Source organism: Oncorhynchus masou, chromosome 28 (assembly GCF_036934945.1).
Source record: "Oncorhynchus masou masou isolate Uvic2021 chromosome 28, UVic_Omas_1.1, whole genome shotgun sequence".
In the NCBI taxonomy this organism is placed as follows: Eukaryota; Metazoa; Chordata; class Actinopteri; order Salmoniformes; family Salmonidae; genus Oncorhynchus; species Oncorhynchus masou.
Genome location: NC_088239.1, coordinates 25942826 through 25967825, shown reverse-complemented (window position 1 = coordinate 25967825; position 25000 = coordinate 25942826). Strand labels below are relative to the sequence as shown.

Here is a 25000-nt window from a genome sequence, read left to right as displayed (position 1 = left end):
TCTGTGTTCTGTTTTCTCTCTCTTTTTTTTTTCTCTCTCTCTCTCTCTCTCTCTCTCTCTCTCGCTCTCATTCTCTTTATTGTAATCAGATATTGATAAAAGTATCAATTCCATCCCAATGTTTTAGCACGGGCAACTATTTGACCGAATTGAGATGACTAAGTTCTAGTGAAGTTCAGTAGAAAAGTACAACTGGAGTACATACTGAAATGTGAAGACAGTCGTTTTTTACTCTGAGGGTGAAGTGTAAAGTAAATGGATGTCCTTGGGACGTGCCCTGACCCTGACCTAGTTCAGAAAGAATTACGACCAGAGGTCAGAGAAGAGAGCAAGCCGAGGGCTGTGTAAAATGGCTTCCTAAGGTACCAGGTGTGGGGAACACGAGGTGTCCCTGAAGGCGCCTGCTGGTCAGCCCGGTCCCATTCTCTCTGATTGGACCCAGGCAAGACCCTCCAGAGCCTCCACCTCAGCCCCTCATGGTGCCTTCAGTCTGGGGGTCAGGAAAGGGCGAGGGCCCTAGCCCCTTTGAACACGAACCCCACCACCACCACTAGCCCCAGAGGTGTGAAGTACATTGACCCTGTGCTTGGTTGAACCCCTCCTAAACCTACTTCCACGGTCCACTCCCCCAACACCCCCTCTCCCCTGGGGTCTCTGACTGACTGTCACCTCCCTAAATGTATCCCAGGTGTATGTTGCGACTGTGAGGGTGATGGAGAGGGGAGCATGGGTCTTTGTGCTGTGCTTGCAGAGCGTGGGGCGCCGCACGGCCTAGCCACGGCCGACAGCCAGGTAAATGTGATTACTCTTCCCTCCGTTGTACTGTCAGTGCTTAATGCGGCTAAACGCGCCAACACCTGCAGCCTCAAGCGCACCTGGACTGCCGGGTCGTCATGGTCATAACTGTGGCGGTGATACGAGTCGTGGCTGTTGAGAAGAAGAGGAGGGCGGATATTGGGGGTCGGAGTAGGGGGAGTGGAGTTTGTGTTCTTTTTAGAGGTCGCTGCTTCTCTTCGCAAATCTTTCCTTTTCAAGCAGCCCCTTCTGTGCTCTCTCCCACTCCCCTGTCTGAGGCCTATAAGACTCTGATGTTTGTGTTTACTCTCATCTTTACACCCACTTGCCCACATAAAGGAGGAGGCATTAAGGAAAAATAGGCCCTATTGTGTGCATTAGCTAAATCGCGGTGATGCCTAGCTTCTTAGCCGCTTTTCTTGGGCAAACACAGGATAAGAGTCCATATCCTGCTTACCACAACACTAATACGTGGGGCTTTCGCCCGGATAAGGAGGAGGAAGGATTGGGGAGGAGGATTAATAAGAAAGAGAGAGAGACTTGTTTAAAAAAAATAAAAAAAACGATTTCTGTATTGTGAGAACGTGTGTATTGTGAGGACGTTAGTGCGGCGGGCTGCGGCGCTAGCGACATCTGTTTACACCGTGGGCTGATTAGCGGGTCAGTGGTCCTCAGCAACAGTGGAACACTTGCTGGAGATCCGTCCGTCGTCTCCGCTCTCTCCCTCCTCCGGGATCCCTCTTCTTCCTTCAAGTGTTTGTCTTTTTCTTAAACACTCGTTCGCCCCTTCCTCCTCGGCCAGTCAAAACAGTTCCCTTTACGGGATCGCGAAAGCGCATCCTCTTCAATGGGCGGCTTTCTTATGTTTCTTACCAATCCAAACAGTATTGAAACATCAGAAGATGTTTTGTCAAAGGAAGGCGACTGGGGAGGGAAGGAAAAGCACTAAGCTGTTGAAACAATCCTTAAGCATGTCGGTTGGTTCCTTAACAACCAAGGCTGTTTGGTGGTTGCGTGTGTGTCTGTCATGACACAGTATACTAGGTCATTGTGTGGACCGAGACAGACTCTTATATCTGAAGTAGAAGAGGGAACATATCAGCGTAATAGTCTGCTGTCTGGAATCAAGAGCCAAGCACCTCCAGCTGGTAATCCTCACACCAAAGCCTTGTCCATGTCTCACCTCTGAGACCTCTTACACCAGGGCTTCTAAAAAAATAGCAAGGTGGAAGTAGAGTTCTATGGCTGGTCTAGTGCGTAGTCTGGATCCCGACAGGCTGTATCCCTGTAATCCTGCTCTTTGTAGCCAAAGCCCTGGCAGAAGTGACCATTACCTTGGATTGTGAAGACCCAGAGCACTGGGAGAGGGGAAGGAGAGCCCAGCCAGCACTCAACCAGACCCAGGGTTTATGCAGTGGGGGTGGGTGGTGGTCTGGTGGTCTGGTGATCTCCAGCCCCAGACAGGGGTTAGGTTAACCTCCATGGCTGCTTTGCAGAGGATATTTCAGGTCTACAGGTCCGTAGCACGGCGAGGCGAGATGAAGACTCAGCCCATGTCAGTCTGTCTGCCTCAATATTCAACCACAACAGCTGACCACTGAAGTGAATGAGCTGGCTGTCACAAAACCCCAACGTGATCTGCACCACAATGGACCAGGCTCTGTACAGTTAATGACTGCATTACTGCACTCTCTGATTCAGAGTCACACATATAGGCCATACAGGAACTATAGGAAAGCTTTCCTGGCACAGAAAAAAGTAATGGAAAAAAATGGAAAAAGTCATTTATAATATTTTTTTCTCTGACAACCCATTCAAAGAGGCCAACTTTCTGGGTTCCACATCACGAGTGTTGGCGACACAGGTTCAAGCTCTCCTCCCCACAGACATTAGACTACAGAGGAGCACGGGGGGCGGCAGGGAAGCGTGGGGAGACACGTGCCCGTTTCAAGGGTGATCGAGGGCAAGTCTTTGTGATTGTTTCAATATTGGCTTCTGGAGCGGCGGGCGGTCCTGGTGAAACCCCCTAGTGGGGCACAGGGGGGCAAGAAGGGTGGGGGGGTGGGGGGGGAGAGGAACCGGGGGGAGCCCGGGGGCGCCCTGCAGGCGATGGAAAGGAGTCTCTTCAATCCACCACCTTTCATCAAGAAAGAAAACCATGGCCGGGCAGCTCTTGAATTAGCCCCGCAGTCCAACACACCGGGGATAATCGTCCATGATCCTCTTTTATACAGCTTGTTAGAGAAATCTCACAGTGTCAGATAGGCCATATTCTCGCATGCATGTGCCGCTTGTAGGCCGTTTGATGAGTGAAGGGGTTAGGCAAAGTTTGAAGTAGTTAAGGAACGCCACGTTCGCTCTGAGTGAAGGTCAGACTTTCTTGTGGTTTCTCTTAGTATCTCAGAGCCCAAGAACGTGCGTAAAATTGCATTTTTAACAATGCCAAGATTAATTTGGAGTGGCTGGAAAATAAATTAAAAATATTTAAGAAATGAATATTCAGCATTTCCTGATATCATTCTTGCAACATCTGTCTGTGTTTTGGACCCCGGCGTCGAATGAGGAATGGCTAATCGGTCGGTAGACACACAGAGGCATCACATGTCCAAAACAATAGGCGTGCTTTGAAGTAGCGAAGGCTTAAAAACGAAGACTTGTTTTTCGGACTGTCCGTAAGGATACGCCACCACCAACACCAGCACTAACACCACCAGAAACAACAATAACGCCCCTTCAACCACATAGACCATAAAGACGTGAGCGCATGTATGGACAACATAGAGGCTCATGGGTCTTTCTCTTCCTCCCCCTGCTGGTTTTTAAACCATGACGTCTTGTGCCTTCCTTTTCTCTCCCTCCTGAAGTGGCAGCAGTGGGATAATCACTCAGTGTGGAGTGGGAGAGTCACACTCAATTCGCGACCGCCTATATGTTTGTTCACTCTATGCAAATCTCACCGCCGGTCTTGTAGAGCAGCGATTCGTGTCCCTTTTCTCATAGCGTTAGCTACAAGATTAGCACCTTTATCCCTTCAACCAACCCCCCCCCCCGACACTTCCCTCCCTCCCTCGCTTTCATCTCTCCATCTCTCCCGAGGACGGACTCTACCTATTGTTCTACAGGAGGAGAGGGCTGAGGCATGCTGGGTAATTAACATGTTTCCTCTCAGCTCTGTTACCTCTGTTGAGGCTGGAGCAAATAAGTAGACGACAGTACATCCTCTTGTCTGTACCACAGGGGAGAGACTTACAGAAGAGCGAGACGAGAGAGAGGAGGAGGACAGGAGAGAGGAAGAAAGAGAGAGAGAGAGGGAGAGAGAGAGTCAGATAGAGAGATGGAAGTGCAAACACGGCGGTGAGAAGAAGTGCAAGTGAGAGGAGAGTGAGACTGGAGAGGGAGAGAGGAGTAGGGGGGGGGGGGTGTAACAAAGCAGAAAATGAAGAGAGACATAAAAGAATGGGAGCTCGAGGAGGTCAGGCCCATCATAGGCTTAGTGTTGCCTTCAAAGATGGCTGGGACAGGTGGCAGCTCCAGACAATCTCGCTCTGCAGAGCAGCATCCTCTCAGGAGGAGATAAGGGATTCCTCCGTCCAGCCCCCCCCCCCCTCTCTTTCCTCGTCCCCCCCCCTCTCCTCAGCTCGACTACCCCAGCCGGGGCGGCTTTGATGTGACTCAGTGTGAGCAGGCTGAGCGGTGCGGCTGGGGCCTGTTGGGCCGCTGGGAGCCAGACTCTCTGCCTCTCTGGCCCGGTTCAATCAGCGGGGCTCTCCGGTGCCCGCCACGTTCAGGTCTCATTAAATCACTCCGGCAGGGTTAATCCTCTTTAAGGTTTTACACGGTGCCCCGTTTGTCTGTCAGCCACAGCCACCGAGGCCATAGGGACCCCCAGAGGCGCCACCTGCGTGACAAAAGACAAAAAAAAAATCACTGTGACACCAAGTTCTACTCCTCTCTCCTCTCTTCTACCCCTTCCTCGCTCCCCTGTGTACAGTACTGTATGTTCTGCTCTCCTTTTCTTTTCTCTCAGTGCTATCACTCCTTCCCTGCCCCGTGTGCTCTCTCTCCTCTCTCTCGCCCTCCGTTCCCTTGATAGTACCTAGCTCTGGTTGTAAGTCTTTTAGGATTATTTTGGGGGGAATTTGTTGACAGGGGTGAAGTAAATGGATTACAAGTTATCCTTGTTTTTGGGAGGAGGGAGACGGGAGAGATCAGGCCCTGCTTTGAGTAAGAGACAAAGAGAGAAGGGGGAGAGGAAGAGGGCGAAGAGAGGAAGAGAGGAAGAGGAAAATATGAGCGACAGAGAAGGTAAGAGAGACAGAGATGTCGGCCTATGGGGAGAGAGACAGAGAAAGACCGAAGAGTGCGTGTGAGAGGGAGAAATGAAGAGAGTCAGAGAGTTACAGAGGGAGTGTTGCTGTGCGGCGAGGGAGAGCGAGGGCTGTAATTGGCCGGAGGTGACGACCCCTGTCTGCTCCTGAGACCCGACAGTCATTTGTCTGATTGCTGTGACACATGGGCTGCGTCCCAAATGGTTCTCTGTCTACTAAATAGGGCCCTACTTATGACCAGAGCCCTGGTCAAAAGTAGTAAACTAAATAGGGAATATGGTGCCATTTGGGACACGACCCTGGGTTTATCTCTGCTCTACACCGCGTGGTGTGACCCACCGTTTCCTCAATTACAATCTTAAAAATAAAAGGTGCTGTCCCCATAGGAAAAATAAATAAAAAAACATGAAATAAAGGATTTTCCTATGGGGACAGCCGAAGAACCCTCTTGGAGCCCTTTTTTCTAAGAGAGTAGACACTCATAATTGAAAATATGTAGACTGTGTCTTCAACATGCAGGTGCACTACATTAACGAGATGCACTAAATCAAATTCCTATCAACTTTTGTTTATTATTTTATGGGCCTAAAGTATTACATTCTTGAATCCTGAATCCTAAATATCACGTGTAATAAATGAAGAATTCTGTCAGAGCGAACAACAAATCAACGCATTTACATAACTAATGAGAGGAATAGATAAAAGTATAGTTTAGTTACTCGTTTATTTTATTTGCCACTTATGCTATTTCCTACGCTGTCTGTTCTTTCATAACACACGTGGATATCAACTTGAATGCCCCCGGGCCACAGTGACCAGTCACGCTGACCAATGCCTTGTTGAATCCCAACCCTGCTCACTAGCTAGCCTCACTCTGCGTGGGTTAGAATTGAGGTGCCTCTTTCCCCTGCCGTACCAGGTCTGTGTGTTATTAGCCTCACAGTCACTGACTCTCACAGAGTCAGGCAGGGTTACTCTTATACACGCTGTCATGCTGGGTCAGCCCCAATATGACCTGCCGTGGGGCCCACGGTGGAGCTGCACTGTGGAGATATGGGGGGCATAGGCAGGAGCCAGAACAGGATCCGGCTCAGTTTTGGACTGTTTCCTTACGGAACCTATTTGGCCGGATTCGGTACCACTTGTGGCATTAAATATAATATATATATAATAAATATAATATCACTTTTTGCAATGTAAACATTTGAATAAACACAATCAAAACACAACGCCCCTGCAAACTCTCATCTCTCCAGCATTGCACTTCATCATTTATTTCCTTATAGAGCCACGCGACCGCTTCTGGTTGAGCTGCACCATGTCTGATAAATGTAAATAAATTTGTCAAAGTTTTTATAAAAAACATTTTTTTTTAACCTTTATTTAACTAGGCAAGTCAGTTAACAAGTTCTTATTTACAATGACGGCCTATCCCGACCAAACCCAAACCTGGGCGACGCTGGGTCAATTGTGCGCCGCCCTATGGGACTCCCAATCACGGCTGGTTGTGATACAGCTTGGAATCTAACCAGGGTCTGTAGTGACGCCTCTAGCACTGTGCCTTGGTCCGCTGCGCCACTCGGGAGTTACTGCTGTCTGTTCAGAAAGAAATTAAATCATTCAGAATAGCCTACGACACCATGAGAAAGAGGAGAAATAGCATCTTTTAAAAATAGCCTAGCTGTAGTGTGTAACCCAATAACAAGGCATGGCCTGCAGTCGGGAACGAACAGCAAATATGTCAGTGAACAAACAGCATGCAGACAAAACGTGCCTTTCGCAATATTTCAAAAAGTTTACAATCGCGGGAAAACACAGGATGGAAAGCAAATGTCTTCTGCTAAAAAGAGAAGACTCTAATAATCTTTCAGCTGCAGGCTACCAAAATATTCAATCAAATTCCAAATATTGTTTTACAAAGTAAAACGAGAGAGAGAGAGAGAAGCACATAAGCCTCTCTCTCTCTCTCTCTCTCTCTCTCTCTATTGGGTGAGTCAGTGAGACTGAAAAGCATTTTTAGTCCTCCTCATATTGTAGAATGCAATATGTCTCCTCACACCTAGGCCTGGGGTATTGATTATGGTCATTGTAGTTAATTGCCATGTTTTCTGCGCTAAGCTATGTGGAATATTGGCCTGTTGGAAACTACAACTCATTACTACATCGCACAGTATGGGCTTGATCTGATTTATCTACAGAGAAACTGCACAATGTGCGCATTGAGCTCACAGAAACAACCCAACCGAAATGGAATTCAAATAATTGAACCAATGTTGGTCAATAAGTTATTTACAAAATATTGGTTAATCTCTCTACACTAATAGACAAAAAATGACATCTTGTCTCATCTTATTTCAAGTGTTTGCTGTATTACCATACACACACAATAACACATTGAAGTTGAAATCACAAGTAAAATTCATGACATTAAGGACACTCAAAGAGTTTTGTTGATTAATTTGCAGAGGTAGGCTGTGGGTGACTTTATTTAATCATATACTGTATGGTGCTATATACTGTATACACCATGCATTAGCCATGCTTAAAATAAATGTTTAGTGAATGGTCTGGCACAAAATGTTCCTCTTTATTTATTCACTGGGGTTAAATACTTAAACATGGGCCTTAAAAACAACACAGATCTGAAAATAGGATAGTCTCGAACCACCATAAATCACATGGGAATGAAACACAAATATGCGTATAGCATGGGCCTGTTGAGTTAACCTCAGGTTTAAGTCATTTCCTTTCCACCGCGAGATGTATCATTGTTTGGACTGGCTGCTCGGGGGACCAGGCACTAAGCAGAGAGAGAGCAGGAGAGAGATGGGAGAGATGGAGATGGGAGTGAGAGAGAAAGAGGCAGAGAGAGAGAGACAGGAGTTTAGTGCAGTGTAAATCTCTACCCGACTGGGAAGGGGGAGAAGGAAGAGGGTGGGGAAGGAAAGGGAGGAAAAGGGGGAGGAGGAGAAAGAGGAGGGCGAACCGACGCAATGCGCTTTGTTCTGCCCCCCCCGCAGTTTAGGCCAATCTGTAGGAATTCACCAAATGCAGTAGATAGATTGGCTCTCTGCAGAGGACCCCACAAAATAGCCTCAACTTCTACTCTGCTGCTCTGTGCTGGCATGGAGGGAGAAAAGGAGGGAGGGAAGGAAGGAAGGTATGTCAGGGGAGCTGGTGTAGGGGTACAGTTCCCCGAGAGTGGAACGTGTGTAGCTCCATTCTGAGATAAAGCGAGGGCTCTCACGGGGAGCTCAATTTGTTAAGATTGACTCCACTTGGCAAATGTCTTGCCGATGCAGGACTTCCATTATGCTATTTGGGGTGGGGTAACAGGAGTACGGGGGTAGGCGGTATGGGGTAAGAGGAGTACGGGGGTAGGGGGTAAAGGAGTATGGGGGTAAGGGGAATAAGGGAGGGTAAATTGCTTTGACCAAACATATTCACTGCCTAATCTCAACCCTCATCTCTATCCTGCTTCCTGATTGGTTTAAAAACATCTACAGTATATGCCCCAGTATGTAAGGAACTGTCAGCAGTACATAGGCACAACACCAAAAGACCCTGCACAGAGTGACTTATGCAGTGTAAACTAGAACGTTCTTTGCTTCTTTGAGACAGCGAGAGAAAAAGGAGGTAGCGAGAGCGGAAGAAGAGAAGTGTATTGATTTACTGGGAAAGGAGAAAGTGCAATCTGCCAACGTTTCTCTCGATGATGAATGGCAGAGAGATTGGCAAGCCAACACTTTAAACACACTTCTTTTATTTAACCTCTACCCTCTTGCCTTGTCTTCTCTCTCACAGTTAGTCTTTGCTGAGTAAAGGATCTGTTTTCTCCCCAGTCAAACACACACGCACACCCACGAAAACACACCCACACGCACACTAGCTGTTTTGCTGAGTCTAGGCCACTCGCACACCTCGTACAGTACTGCAGAGAGCCTCAGCACAGCGAGAGCATTAGGCTAATTTATACAGCGGTAATTAGTCCATTAGACGTGCAACAATCTGGGACAGTAATTCAGCAAAACGCTCCAAAAGTCAACAGGAACTCCCACTGAGCTGAGCCGAACAGTCCCCGGGAATGTGTTATTTACATGTTGAAAACAGCTTGAGGTCTCAGTGGAAGCAAACACAAGCAAACAACTAGAGCAGTGGTGCAGGGGGCGAGGGATTGATCTGGAGGTGATGGGGACGTTCCGCAGCCCTCCATCCCAAATAACAACCTCCGACATCACACACACTCCTCGCGATGTTGACACAGTCCGCATGGGGTTCCCTTCATGTGAACAGTTGTAGCCGAACAGAGACACAGGTGTGATCCTCGATCACGTGGAGGTGTTTTGCGAGGGAAGGGTCGGCGTCGCACAGTTTGTGGAGTTGAGAGAAGGTGAGGGGATTGTAGGGGCCACAGAGGGGGTTTTGTGAACCTAACGTCCCGTAGACGTACATGCGCTCACTCATTCACGTCCACATGCCGTGACTCGTAGTCGGTCCTACGCGCACGCGCCCTCAACGAGCATCTCTCACGCGCTCAACTAAGCCAGCGCTCTCCCACTCGCTCGTCAGTCATCATCTGGCTCCGGGCAGCGGTGAAGGCGGCGTGCCTGAGTGTTGAGATCATGAGCGAGGAGAGAAGTGGCGTAATGAAACTTGGCAGTGCTGCAGGCCCAGCGCCGCTGTCATATGTTCCACATTACCCATTCACAAACCTGTGGAGCAGAGCAGGCCCCGGCAGCAGCCCCTTTTCTCACTCCGCTTCAGTCGGTTATGACAATCTGTCAGTGCGTCTTTGTGCTTTTGCACCAGAGCATAGAGGAGCGGAGGAGACTCGGTGGGTTCTGGATGACTGTTCTTCCTCAGTGTCAGGCTGCGGATGACACAGTGTGCGCGCGTCCCAATGGGCTCCCTTGTCCCTATTTAGTGCCCTGGTCAAAAGTAGTGCACTGTGTCGGGAATAGGGAGCCATTTGGGGGGCGCGACTCAGGGGCGCAATTTGGGACACAGTCACAGCGCTGGAGGAGAGCCGGGAGCAGTCAGTACGGGACAGGAGGAATCTCCCCTTATGACTAGTCGTCACCCTTCTGAAGAGGTAACACGGGGGACTTTGTTTATGTGAAATTGCGGTTCAAATTCGGTGAGAGTATGGTTGACTCTTCAGATTATTTTCAAGCGCGGCAACACACCAACTATAGCCATACTCTAGACCTTACTAGACCTTACATTGAGGGAATACATGAGCTAATAAGAAACCACTAGAATTATCTGCTTTAGGCTTTATTCTCTCAATCCCCCTCCTCTTTAAAAACCCTTTTATGTGTCCAATAAAAGACTAAGTAATTATCATCCTCTTCTTAACGAAGGGGAAGCAGTAGGCTTTTGGTCCTCGGTAACAGTGTGTTTGTGTTAGAATTACAACTAATGAGTCTGGTCAAAGTCGCCAACTAATTGTCCTTTCATTACACACCCATTTGTAATCACGTCTTAATGAGTTCCGTCCCTAAAAAAATATGAAACGAAAAATGAATACTGCTCTTATGCAAAGTTATTCAGGGTCATTAAAATACTTCAAAAGAATGTGAGACTTATTTGGTACTGGTTAGTGATGAATTGCTGTTGAGTTGCGGTTTTGGAAATGTACTCAAATTGATACATTTTGATAATTTCCTTTCCCCCAAAGCAAAAGTTGCCAGACTGTGCCCATTATTTCTGAGGATTTCAGCCTGTTAGGGACGTACTGTATTTGGTTGGTATAGTACAGGATGCGTCTCAAATGGCACACTTGTCCCTATATGGTGCACTACTTCTGACCACCCTATGTGCCCCAGGCAAAAACTAGTGCACTAAATAGGGAATAAGGTGCCATTTTGGATGCAGAGTTCTGCTTTACCTTATAATGGTTTACTTAATCATACTCACATTGCCATGGGCGGTTATAGGACCTCTGTGCAGTTAGGGCAAATGCATACACATTACACTCTCTCCTATGGAATGCTAGTCCATACAGTGGTGTTGTGGCAGCAGCGGTGGGGACGCTCAAAGCTGTGACACGCGCATTAACTCTCCCAGCTGTGTCTGTATTCTAAAGAGGCCCCGGAATACATGCCGCGAATATCCAGAAGAGCAGGGGCAATTTACTCCCAGAGTCAACAAAGTAGTCCCCACAGGAGACAGTGGTGATGGATTGTGGGATGGAGCGCTCTCTCTCTCTCTCTCTCTCTCTCTCTCTCTCTCTCTCTCGGGCTCTATCTCTCTCCCTCCCTCTCTCTCTCTCTCCCTCTCTCTCTCTCTCTCGGGCTCTATCTCTCTCCTCTCTCTCTCTCTCTCTCTCTCTCTCTCTCTCTCTCTCTATCTTTCCCCTTGTTCTCGGCACTGCATACATTCCCTCAAGTGGCACACAAGGCTGTTAGCCTGCCTAATGGAGGTAGTGTGGCATGGGGTAAAAGAGGTGGCAGAGCTTATTTAGATAGAGGCCCTGCTAAAGTAAACTTCAGACAGGGATTCAAATAAACCAGCTCCCCTAATCGACTGCTGACTGCTGAGGCGAAGGAGGACTGTGGGCTGACACCAGAAGGGAGGGCGGGAGGAGAGAAGACCGATGAAGGGGGGGGGGAGAAGCAGAGGGGGAGGAAAGAGGAGAAGAAGCAGGGGAGGGGACAGGGGTGTGTTGAGTGAGCCGCTCCAGAGGGATAAACAGAGGGGGGATCTGGGTAATCTAGAGTAGAGCGGCGGATGTAGTGAAGGAGGAGGTGGGAGAGGAGGTGAGGGAGGATGGGGGAGGTGAGAAGGGAGGTGGTGTAAGAGGAGCTGTAGAACGCATGTCTGGAGTAGAGGTCAATGCAGGAGAGGTTCTGCAGTCTGAAATCTCTATAGACCCTCCATAGACCTCTCTCCTGCCTCACAGGTTGAAGTTACAGCCCAGGGTTTGACATGAGCGGTCAAGGATATGGTAGAGACCCTAGCAAACCTATGCTGCTTAGTGCATCGGAGCTAAGAGTTGTTAGGTAAACACAAGTGAGAGCAGATTCCACCCTTTTGCCTCCTCTCGTTCAGAGAAGACCAGGCCAAACATGAGTCATCAGAAGGAAGCTATCAAAGAGACAGATACTCAGAGGTCAAACACAGTGCCAGAGTGCTGCTACAGTAGGTATTTAGCTAGCACGTCTCTTTGCTTTCTTGTCTTTCTTACAAAAACAAGTTCATTTCAAAGGATTTTTCACATTTGCGTAATACAATGGAACATTTTTTTGTGTGTGACTATTACAGACTTCTTCCATAGCATGTGTTTTGAGCCTCATGATCAAAGTATCCGTTTCCATGTTAAGACATGTTAAGACCACTATAGCCTCTATTTTGCTTTACAATGCAAGCCATTATTTATTATTATAACTGGTGTGCAATCATAGAAAACATTCCTAATCTATTCACCGGGATGCATCTGATTTATTGCTGTCTGCTTACATGAAACGTAATGCAACTCAACACACTTCTCTTTTAAGACATGCAAGCCCTGCAATTCCACTAACAAGGCCTGTCTGAGTTGTGCCCTGTTGGTTGATCAGGGGCAGGGCAGGTGGCCAAGCTGTAAGTCATGTATTAATAAGGAGTGTTGAGGTAGTGTGTGTTGAGGTAGTGTGTGTTGAGGTAGTGTTTAAGTAGTGATTGTTAAGGGTAGATAGTGTCAAAGCAGTGATTTTTGAGGTAGAACAGCAAGTCGGATGGGGCTCGGGGGGGGGATAAACCTCTCGGTGTTGTTGCCCAGCAGTGGGCCCTGTGTTTGGCATTGACCAGGGGGCACAACTAGATCCAGCTGTTGGGCACCACTCCCTTGGCTGCCTGGCTGCCTGCCCATCCTCCTGCTGGCACACGGGCGCCAGATGTTTACACACTAAAAACACATCCTATCACGAAGCCCCCTCCTCCCCTCGCTGTTTGACTGTGTTCTGCCAGTTCAGGCGCCTGCTCACAGATAAAGACTCACTGTCTACAGGTCTGTAGACAGGCTTTTCTATTGTGATGTGTGTGTGTGTGTGTGTGTGTGTGTGTGTGTGTGTGTGTGTGTGTGTGTGTGTGTGTGTGTGTGTGTGTGTGTGTTTCTGTGTTCATGTACACTAACATTCAAAAGTTTGGGGTCACTTAGAAATGTCCTTGTTTTTGACAGAAAAGCACATATCCATTAAAATAACATAATACTCAACTAGTCTAAAGAAGGCCAGTTTTATTGCTTCTTTAATTAGCACAACAGTTTTCAGCTGTGCTAAGATAATTGCAAAATGGTTTTCTAATGATCAATTAGCCCCTTATAATGATCAACTTGGATTAGCTAACACAACGTGCCATTGGATCACAGGAGTGATGGTTGCTGATAATTTGCCTATGTATATATTCCATTAAAAACCAGCCATTTCCAGCTACTATAGTCATTTACAACATGAACAATGTCTACACTGTATTTCTGATCAATTTGATGTTATTTTATTGTACAAAAAATGTGCTTTTCTTTCAAAAACCAGGACATTTCTAAGTGACCCCAAACTTTTGAATGGTAGTGTATGTGCGTGTGTGATTTAATCCCTTCCACTTTTAAAAGGGTAGGGTTTCAAGTAGCCCCTTGGGTAGTATGGGCAAGATGCACTCACATAGACATAGTCCATGTTTGAACTTGTCTTACAATGGATATACAGTATGATGTGTTCAAAACACAACATTCCAGCGCTATCTCCGGGGATTATATACCATAGGATAGAGCAGGGATCATCAACTAGATTCAGCGGCGGGCCGATATCTTCTTGAGCGGATGGTCAGGGGGTTGGAAACATAATTACAAATCATTTGTCGACTGCAAATTGGCTGCAAGAAGTGCAAACAGATATAATATTTGACCTTGATATAATATTTCAAACCTTGCTTACATTTGTATACAATCACATACACAGTATCTCTTTATTAAGTGTGGGAATACTTTGGAACAGATTTCCAAAATTAAAATCACTCGGAGATGATTTTCTGGTGTGTTTAGAGTCTTTTATATCCCCCCCAAAATATACACTGCTGGTCAAATGCTTTAAACACCTACTCATTCAAGGGTTTTTCTTTATTTTTACTATTTTCTACATTGTAGAATAATAGTGAAGACATCAAAACTATGAAATAGCACATGTGGAATCATGTAGTAACCAAAAAAGTGTTCAACAAATCAAAATACATTTTATATTTGAGATTCTTCAAATAGCCACACTTTGCCTTGATGACAGATTTGCACACTCTTAGCATTCTCTCAACCAGCTTCACCTGGAATGCTATTCCAACAGTCTTGAAGGAGTTTGCACATATGTGACTAAACGCCTGGATTCGGTCTTACGTAGCAACATTTTAAATGGTGTTTTTTACATTGGATAAAAGTAGAGACTCAGAGCTACAAAATGGTATATCATACACTGCATTTGAGGAACAATGGGAAAGTAATTCTGCTTTGAAAGTTGATCAACTTGTAAACTCACTTTTGAGAAAATGGCCTTTTAATGTTTTGGTATCTAGTGAAGAGCTCTTTTTTGTCTACACTCTTTCAGCGTCGGAGCCCACACTTGACGATGATTTGTTTACCTCTGAATAACATGAAAACAGCCTAATCAGCTCTGCTGGCAACAATTGCATTACTCTTTTTTTGCAGACTTTTACTGACACCAGGCCATATTCAATGGGAGTTGTACACACATCACGTATCGTTAGCTAACGAGCCAGCCAGCTAACGTTATCTAGTTACAACAATGAACAGTGCCAACAATGCCACAGTGCTGGGAGCTAACCAACCAGGTTCAATGTTAGCTAGCTAACATTAGGCTCTAACTTGAAAAGCAAGCGGCTCCTGGAAACAAATTATAACATCAGCTAGGGAGCCAGCCAGCGAATGTTAGCTAGATAGCTAATAGTACACTTTAGCTTGAAATGAAACCACTTTCTGTCAAAATATAAACATGTAATATCTGAAAATGTTGCTAGCTATCTTACCTGTATACATCATCATGCATGATGGACACGTCCACCTGTCAGGAATGTGTACCATGGTTGCCCTTAGTTTGAAGATGTAATCCGGTGACAGGTGTTTTCTCCATCTCTTTAGCTATCATACTCCAATTCCACTGATTTTAAAACTTGATCCTCCGGAAAGTGGAGAGCAACACCTATGCAGCTCCACTACACAACACATAAAAAAGCTTTGTTCGACAGGATTAACAACACAGTCTGATGAGCTCAAATAGACAGAAGCCTTCTATATGGCAGACCAATCCGAACTCCTCTCTCAGCATGTCCAACACACTAATTATTTCAGCCAATCATGGCTAGTTAAAAAAAAATAGTTTTACATTCAAAGGGCTCTCCTGTGAACTCGTGACTTGTGACATACGTCTAGTTTCCTGAATCGGGTCACATATGCTGAGCACTTGTTGGCTGCTATTCCTTCGCTCTGCGGTCCGACTCATCCCAAACCATCTCAATTTGGTTGAGGTCAGTGGATTGTGGAAGCCAGGTCATCTGATGCAGCACTCCATCACTCTCCTTCTTGGTAAAATAGCCCTTCCACAGCCTGCAGGTGTGTTGGTTCATTGTCCTGTTGAAAAACAAATGATAGTCCCACTAAGCCCAAACCAGATGAGCAGCAAAATGCTGTGGTGGCCATGCTGGTTAAGTGTGCCTTGAATTCTAAATAAATCACAGTGTCACCAGCAAAGCACCCCCACACCATGACACCTCCTCCTCCATGCCTTACGGTGGGAAATACACATGCGGAGATCATCCGTGCACCCACACAGCGTCTCACAAAGACACGGCGGTTGGAACCAATAATCTCTCATTTGGACTCCAAACCAAAGGACAAATTTCCACCGGTCTAATGTCCATTGCTCGTGTTTCTTGGCCCAAGCAAGTCTCTTCTTCTTATTGGTGTCCTTTAGTAGCGATTTCTTTGCACCAATTTGACCACGAAGGCCTAATTCACGCAGTCTCCTCTGAACAGTTGATGTTGAGTTGTTTCTGTTACTTGAACTCTGTGAAGCATTTATTTGTGCTGCAATTTCTGAGGCTGGTAACTTCAACTTCTTGACGCTACCCATCCCGTTAGCGGGATCATTTTCATCAGCAACCGCTGAATAGCACAGCGCCACAGTCAAATAATATTACTAAAAAATATTCATATTCATGAAATCACAAGTGCAATATTGCAAAACACATCTTAGCCTTTTGTTAAAACCTCTTGATGCTATGGGGGCGCTATTTCAAATCAAATCAAATCAAATGTTTTATTTGTCACACACACATGGTTAGCAGATGTTAATGCGAGTGTAGCGAAATGCTTGTGCTTCTAGTTCCGACAATGCAGTAATAACCAACAAGTAATCTAACTAACAATTCCTAATCTACTGTCTTATACACAGTGTAAGGGGATAAAGAATATGTACATAAGGATATATGAGTGAGTGATGGTACAGAGCAGCATAGGCAAGATACAGTAGATGGTATCGAGTACAGTATATACATGTGAGATGAATATGTAAACAAAGTGGCATAGTTAAAGTTGCTAGTGATACATGTATTACATAAGGATGCAGTCGATGATATAGAGTACAGTATATAGGTATGCATATGAGATGAATAATGTAGGGTAAGTAACATTATATAAGGTAGCATTGTTTAAAGTGGCTAGTGATATATTTACAACATTTCCCATCAATTCCCATTATTAAAGTGGCTGGAGTTGAGTCAGTGTCAGTGTGTAGGCAGCAGCCACTCAATGTTAGTGGTGGCTGTTTAACAGTCTGATGGCCTTGAGATAGAAGCTGTTTTTCAGTCTCTCGGTCCCAGCTTTGATGCACCTGTACTGACCTCACCTTCTGGATGATAGCGGGGTGAACAGGCAGTGGCTCGGGTGGTAGATGTCCTTGATGATCTTTATGGCCTTCCTGTAACATCGGGTGGTGTAGGTGTCCTGGAGGGCAGGTAGTTTGCCCCCGATGATGCGTTGTGCAGACCTCACTACCCTCTGGAGAGCCTTACGGTTGAGGGCGGAGCAGTTGCCGTACCAGGCGGTGATACAGCCCACCAGGATGCCTCGGTTGTGCCTCTGTAGAAGTTTGTGAGTGCTTTTGGTGACAAGCCGAATTTCTTCAGCCTCCTGAGGTTGAAGAGGCGCTGCTGCGCCTTCTTCACGATGCTGTCTGTGTGAGTGGACCAATTCAGTTTGTCTGTGATGTGTATGCCGAGGAACTTAAAACTTGCTACTCTCTCCACTACTGTTCCATCGATGTGGATAGGGGGTGTTCCCTCTGCTGTTTCCTGAAGTCCACAATCATCTCCTTAGTTTTGTTGACGTTGAGTGTGAGGTTATTTTCCTGACACCACACTCCGAGGGCCCTCACCTCCTCCCTGTAGGCCGTCTCGTCGTTGTTGGTAATCAAGCCTACCACTGTTGTGTCGTCCGCAAACTTGATGATTGAGTTGGAGGCGTGCGTGGCCACGCAGTCGTGGGTGAACAGGGAGTACAGGAGAGGGCTCAGAACGCACCCTTGTGGGGCCCCAGTGTTGAGGATCAGCGGGGAGGAGATGTTGTTACCTACCCTCACCACCTGGGGGCGGCCCGTCAGGAAGTCCAGTACCCAGTTGCACAGGGCGGGGTCGAGACCCAGGGTCTCGAGCTTGATGACGAGCTTGGAGGGTACTATGGTGTTGAATGCGGAGCTGTAGTCGATGAACAGCATTCTCACATAGGTATTCCTCTTGTCCAAATGGGTTAGGTCAGTGTGCATTGTGGTTGAGATTGCATCGTCTGTGGACCTATTTGAGCGGTAAGCAAATTGGAGTGGGTCTAGGGAGTCAGGTAGGGTGGAGGTGATATGGTCCTTGACTAGTCTCTCAAAGCACTTCATGATGACGGAAGTGAGTGCTACAGGGCGGTAGTCGTTTAGCTCAGTTACCTTAGCTTTCTTGGGAACAGGAACGATGGTGGCCCTCTTGAAGCATGTGGGAACAGCAGACTGGTATAGGGATTGATTGAATATGTCCGTAAACACACCAGCCAGCTGGTCTGCGCATGCTCTGAGGGCGCATTTTTGGATAAAAAGACGTGCCCGTTTTAAGCGCAATATTTTGTCACAAAAAGATGCTCGACTATGCATATAATTGATAGCTTTGGAAAGAAAACACTCTGACGTTTCCAGAACTGCAAAGATATTCTCTGTGGGTGCCCTAGAACGGGAGCTACAGGCAAAACCAAGATGAAACGGCATCCAGGAAACCAGCAGGATTTTTGAGGCTCCGTTTTCCATTGTCTCCTTATATGGCTGTGAATGCGAGAGGACTGAGCCTGCCCTTTCTGTCGTTTCCCCAAGGTGTCTGCAGCATTGTGACGTATTTGTAGGCATATCATTGGAAGATTGACCATAAGAGACTACATTTTCCAGGTGTCCGCCCGGTGTCCTCCGTCGAAATTGGTGCGTCTTTTTCAGCTGCTGGTATTTTTCCATGCAATTCTGAGGGGAAAGCAGGCTTCCACGAACTGCATATCAATGAAGAGATATGTGAAAAAACACCTTGAGGATTGATTCCAAACAACGTTTGCCATGTTTCGGTCAATATTATGGAGTTAATTCGGAAAAAGTTTGACGTTTTGGTGACTGAATTTTCGTTTCGTTTCGGTAGCCAAATGTGATGTACAAAACGGAGCGATTTCTCCTACACAAAGATTCTTTCAGGAAAAACTGAACATTTGCTATGTAACTGAGAGTCTCCTCATTGAAAACATCCGAAGCTCTTCAAAGGTAAATTATTTTATTTATTTGGTTATCTGGTTTTTGTGAAAATGTTGCGTGCTAAATGCTACTCAAAATGCTAAGCTAGCTTAGCATACTCTTACACAAATTAGTGATTTGCTATGGTTCAAAAGCATATTTTGAAAATCTGAGATGACAGTGTTGTTAAGAAAAGGCTAAGCTTGAGAGCAGGTGCATTATTTTCATTTTATTTGCGATTTTCAGAAATCGTTAACGTTGCGTTATGCTAATGAGCCTGAGGCTTTATTCACGATCCCGGATCCGGGGTGGGGAGTATCAAGAGGTTTTAATCCACCTGTCGTCTCAGATTTTACAGCGAAAGCAATCCAAGCATTTGTGTAAGTTTATCGATAGCAAAGAAAAACATTATGTACACTAAGCATTAAGTAGCTAGGTCACGAAAATCAGAAAAGCAATCAAATTAATTGTTTACCTTTGATGATCTTCGGATGTTTTCACTCACGAGACTCCCAGTTACACAACAAATGTTCCTTTTGTTGCATAAAGATTATTTTTATACCCAAAATACCTCTGTTTGTTTGTCGCGTTATGTTCAGAAATCCACAGGAAAGAGCGGTCACGACAAGGCAGATGTATATTCCAAATAATATCCATAATGTCCACAGAAACATGTCAAACATTTTTTATAATCAATCCTCAGGTTGTTTGTAAAATATGTATTCGATAATATATCAACCGGGTGTGTAGGTTTTTCAATAACACCGGGAGAAACAATGGCTGCTTTACTCTGTAGCGCAAAACTCACTCTGAGAGCCCCCACCTATCCACTTACGCAATGTGATCTGTCACGCTAATTTTTCAAAATAAAAGCCTGAAACTATGTCTAAAGACTGTTGACACCCTAGGGAAGCCATAGAAAAAATATTCTGGTTGATATCCCTTTAAATGGAGGATAGGCATGCGTAGGAACAGAGAGGTTTCAAAATAAGAGGCACTTCCTGATTGGATTTTCCTCATGTTTTCACCTGCAATATCAGTTCTGTCATACTCACAGACAATATTTTTACAGTTTTGGAAACTTTAGAGTGTTTTCTATCCCAATCTGAGCTGAGAAATAGGCAGTTTCAAATGGGTACGTTTTGTAGCCAAAAAACGAAAATTCTGCCCCCTACACGCAAAAGGTTAATGAACGTATCCTCTGCAGCAGAGGTAACTCTGGGTCTTCCATTCCTGTGGTGGTTCTCATGAGAGATAGTTTCATCGTAGTGCTTGATGGTTTTTGCGACTGCACTTGAAGAAACTTTCAAAGTTCTTGAAATTTTCCGTATTGACTGACCTTCATGTCTTAAAGTAATGATGGACTGTCGTTTCTCTTTGCTTATTTGAGCAATTCTTGTCATAATATGGACTTGGTCTTGTACCATATATACCCCCCCCCCCCTACATTGTCACAACACAATTGATTGGCTCAAACGCATTAAGAAAGAAAGAAATTCCACAAATTAACTTTGAGGAAGGCACAGCTGTTAATTGAAATGCATTCCAGGTGACTCCATCATCAAGCAGGATGAGAGAATGCCAAGACTGTGCAAAGCTGTCAACAAAGAATCTCAAATATAAAATATATTTTGATTTGTTTAACACTTTTCTGGTTACTACATGATTCCATATGTGTTATTTAATAATTGTGATGTCTTCTCTATCATTCTTCAATGTGGAAAATAGTACAAATAAAGAAAAACACTTGAATGAGTAGGTGTTCTAAAACTTTTGACCAGTAGTGCATTTGTTGTGCGGCCAAATAAAATCCCCTGCGGGGGGGGGGGGCGTCATTTGGGGAACCCTGGGATAGAGGGTGCAATTGAGGTGAGGATACTTGAACTTCTGTAGTTGTGTGTTTCCAGCCCTGGCAAAAATTCAGCAGCTTCTCTCTCGGGGTAAAAATAGCCAAGTGCTTGTGAGCTGATATTTATGCAAATGTTTTAATGTTTTATATGAGGAATTAGACAGACTCCCACTTCTTTCAGACAGTGGTGACGAATCATTTCCCTGCTTCCAAACGCATCCTCCATTTTTCTCCCAATTCCCTCAGTGGTTGTTCCTCAGTGTTAGTCTTTGTGTAAAAAGTGTATTTATGCCTGATCAGCCTTACAGCATGAAAAATAAAAATGGCGCCGTCCCCTTGCAGTTAATTTGTGTCTCGGTTTATTTTGAGTTGTTTTAGGTGGACTTCCTAGTGAACATTCCAAGGCAGTGAGGCTTTTTAGTTCAGTTGTTTTTAATGAGGTCTCATTTGGGCAGGGCCTCCTGAAAGATAGCCATCAACCACTGCTTTTCATTACTCTGCCCTTAGACCGGCTGAAGAAGCACATTACTTAGGAATGCCCATAAAAACACATTGAGTCAATACATGCAACCATGATTTGATGGTTGGTAAAGAGATATGTGCTTTAAAGCTGATGGTCTGTTTAACGCTCTTTTTTTCTATTTGTCCCCTTGTCTTTCTCTCTTTTTCTCTTACCCCTATGCAGCCCCACCACAGTTCTTTCCTGCCTTCCATCCGCCGGTGCCCATCGATGACAGACATGCCCAGGGACGCTACATCTACGAGCCGTCCCCTGTTCCCCCGTTGCACGTGTGAGTGTCACAGACTGTACACACACACACACGCACACACACACACGCACACACACACGCACAGCCCCTCTTACATGCACCGCGCACACACCGAGACACTTCTTCTCAACAGAAAATAATGCATAGGCCTACTGAGAAGTCTTTTGGATATCAGTATCATATCATTGGTGTCAGTATCAACTCAAAGTAGTGGTAATGACAATATAAATATGTTTCTCCTGTTTTTCTCTGGGAGTGTTGCATCCTCCTCAGAGATGCTCTGTGCTCCCCAGATCAAAGGCCACGGGCCCTGTCTGGCAGCAACATGATCCACATGTCAGAGACAGGCAAATGAACACGTGTCAGAAACATGGAGACGAGAGCCCGGGGCGTGTGATTCTCATAAGCACAGTGATCAAGCCTTGTCAAGACGAGACGATGCAACTCTCAACCTGACATGCACACCTTCACTGATACACGAGTAACTCTACTGACATGCACACCTTCACTGACACACAAATAACTGTACTAACATACACACCTTCACACACACATTTTCTGACATGCACTGTACCATGTATACCCCCTGCCACACATACATGATCACACATAAGTAAGTGCGTTAAGCAGAGGAACATGTATGGGTTGAGTCTCCCATTCCCATATCTCTCCTAAGGCTTCACTGATGTGGTTGGCCAGATCAGCAGCTACACTTCAATGTCCTCTGTACTAGGGGATTCCCTCAGTTTCTGTGTGCGCACACACAAACACACACACACACACACACACACACACACACACACACACACACACACACACACACACACACACACACACACACACACACACACACACACGCACTAGCCTCTCTCTTTATCACTCTCATTCACTCTCCCTCCTTCTCCCCTCTCTTTCTCTGTCTTTCCTTCTACCACTTTCTCCCTCTGTTCTGTCTGAACAGTGAGGACTAGCAGTGGATGTTCTGTTGCCCTTGCGGCGCTAGTTTCTAACCCGGAGACAGGAAGGAAGCGATCAGTGCGCGACGGGGACAAATTGGATGGGGCAGCATTATGTTTTATATTCTTCATCATTATCAACTCCCCCACTCCACCCTCACCCTCCCTCGTGCTCGGGAGTCATATCTCTCCCTTGCCGATGTGCCACTAAGCGTAATGAATTTTTTATGCCTCCCCCCCATTCAACCCCTCTCCCTCTCTCCCTGAGGTAAGGAGAGAGGGAGAGGTGAGGAAATAAAAAAGAGTGGATGATTGATGCCCTGTGTCACCGCAAACAAAATACCAAATATAATTTAGCATTTAGCTTATGTGGAGATAATGGGGAGAACACGCGCTGCCAACATGGCTCAAACAAACAGTCCTGCTTGTTATCAGTCAAAGGCGCTTTGGAGAGACCTGGAGCACAGGTTAGGGGGAAGTGGGAGACATGGAACCTGAATTAAATTAGGGGGGAGAGAAGTTGCGCTGCACCGAACAAACGTGTTCAGTCACTCGCTCTCTGTCCAGACAGGAGTTATCTGGCGCGCTTCATTTGCTCAACCAGTCAGTGGAGGCGTGGTAGCCGCTGTACTTACTGCCTGTTCATCCACTTGTATTGCTGCTTAACACGACACGCCGCACTGAAAGGCCCCATTTTTCATGATTACAAGTCGGTTGTTTAGTGGACGGTCTTATTCAAATTGACTTGGGTACTAGTACACACATTACCGAGTTACACATGTCCCTTTCAAATTGGAACCTACGGTCCTCCGCTCACAATGTCATTACTTTTGCTGCTTTTTAGAGTAGGCAACAGTGTTACACGCTATTGAGGTTAAGTTTACGGTCTGTATAGTCCATCTACAGATGGCAGAGTTATGTAGGCTACTGTAGTTTTGCTTCAGATTTTGACTGTAACAGTACTCAGTATTGTTTTGGAACCATACATCTGGAAATTTGGTCTCATGCACAGTATTTTTAAGAATTTCTTATAAAGGAGCATTTTGATCCAGTCACCCCCAACAATGCAGCCAGTGGTCTTGCACACAGAGAGAACAAGCACGGTCCTTCAGGGACCAGGGGGACAGGTGGGGAGATTTCAGAGAGAAATATTGAATTGTTTTAAGACAAGCTCTCCTTAGTGAGCAGAATGAATCGTTATTAGCCCTCTTAAAGATATGGCTAAGTACACAGTAGAGTATTATTGCCATTACTTCCCCATGCAGGGCTCTCATTATAGCTGGTAATTACAGTGGGCCTGGCCCTGCGGCGGTACAATCAATCCAGCCTCGCTGACGCTAGCTGCCGCGCTAACGCTAACAGCGCTAACGCTAGGACTGTGTCCGGTAGAAAAACAAGCTGCCACCGCCGGCTCATTTTCCCATGATATGTTCTGCCGTCTAACCGACGTCGCAAATGAACAGAATCCTATCCTATTATTGTGATGGGTATAATTGAAACATGTTTATTTATGGCCTGGTGCCGCAGACGAGGGAGGAACGAAGGAGCGTTAGGCTACGCTAACAGCACTGGGCGATATGAGGCCGACAGAATTAAATTAAAAGCTCATAAAATGAAATATGCTCTGTATTAGCTGCTTGACACTTAATTTGCCTTCAAATGAGCAGAGGAAATCACAAATTAACTGTCCTTTGTCCCCCCCCCCTCTCTCCTGCTGCACACCGCCTCTATTAGGAAGGGGAGAGTACATTTACAGGCAGGAGCTAGGAGAATTGTTTACTTTATAAATTCTTGCAGGGAAGGCACCCGGCATTCAATATTAAAGATGGAGGGTCAGGGGTTGCCATCGTCGTGTGGGTGCAGGGCATTGATTACGTAGGTACACATAATAGGGGGTTGTAGTCCTGCATGTCTAAAATGGGAAACTGTGGAGTCTTAGAGACCAGCAGAGCTCTGACCAACCACTTTTTATAACTATTGAATCATTGAGTCAGTGCAGCTGATCTAGGATCAGCAGGCCTTTCCTACACTACTGTCAGATCAATATGTGTGTCCCTTAGTGTCTCTGGCCTGGGAACAGCTGACATCCAGTCCCATTGACAGATATCCACCCCTCCACCACTCTTCCTCTAGAGATGATGCTTCCTCACTTCCTGCTTAAATAAACACACAGACCAGTGAAGAGCAAGCTCTCCATGGGAGCTCTCGTCCCCACCACCGCTCCCATTGTGTCAGCCCGGCTTAATGGGGGGCTGCATGGGGGGGCTGCATGGGGGAGGCCGGGGCCAAAGAGAAGAGACCGCTCCTTTCATATGGGGCATTATTGGACCGAAGACGGCCAAACACAAAACAAAAGGCCCTCTCTTGTGACTCAGCGCCTGGTCTCGGTCACCCGGAGACGGGCCGGGAACAAACAGAGGTATTCGACTACAAGTCAATTATCTGCATGAGAGTTTACTTAGGAGTTAGTGGCCCTTGTGCTTGAATGTGTCCACTAAAACAACAAGATGCTCTTAGGGAA

At 46.0% G+C, this 25000-nt stretch overlaps 1 protein-coding gene across 1 annotated transcript in view; it reads left to right on the top strand.

Moving 5' to 3' along the window:
* Positions 1 to 25000, top strand: part of LOC135517423 (transcriptional activator GLI3-like) — a 135077-nt gene that overhangs the window by 55026 nt on the left and 55051 nt on the right. Inside the window, 1 exon segment of the mRNA XM_064941688.1 lies at positions 21439 to 21544. Within this exon segment, the coding sequence (XP_064797760.1) occupies positions 21439 to 21544 (106 nt within the window).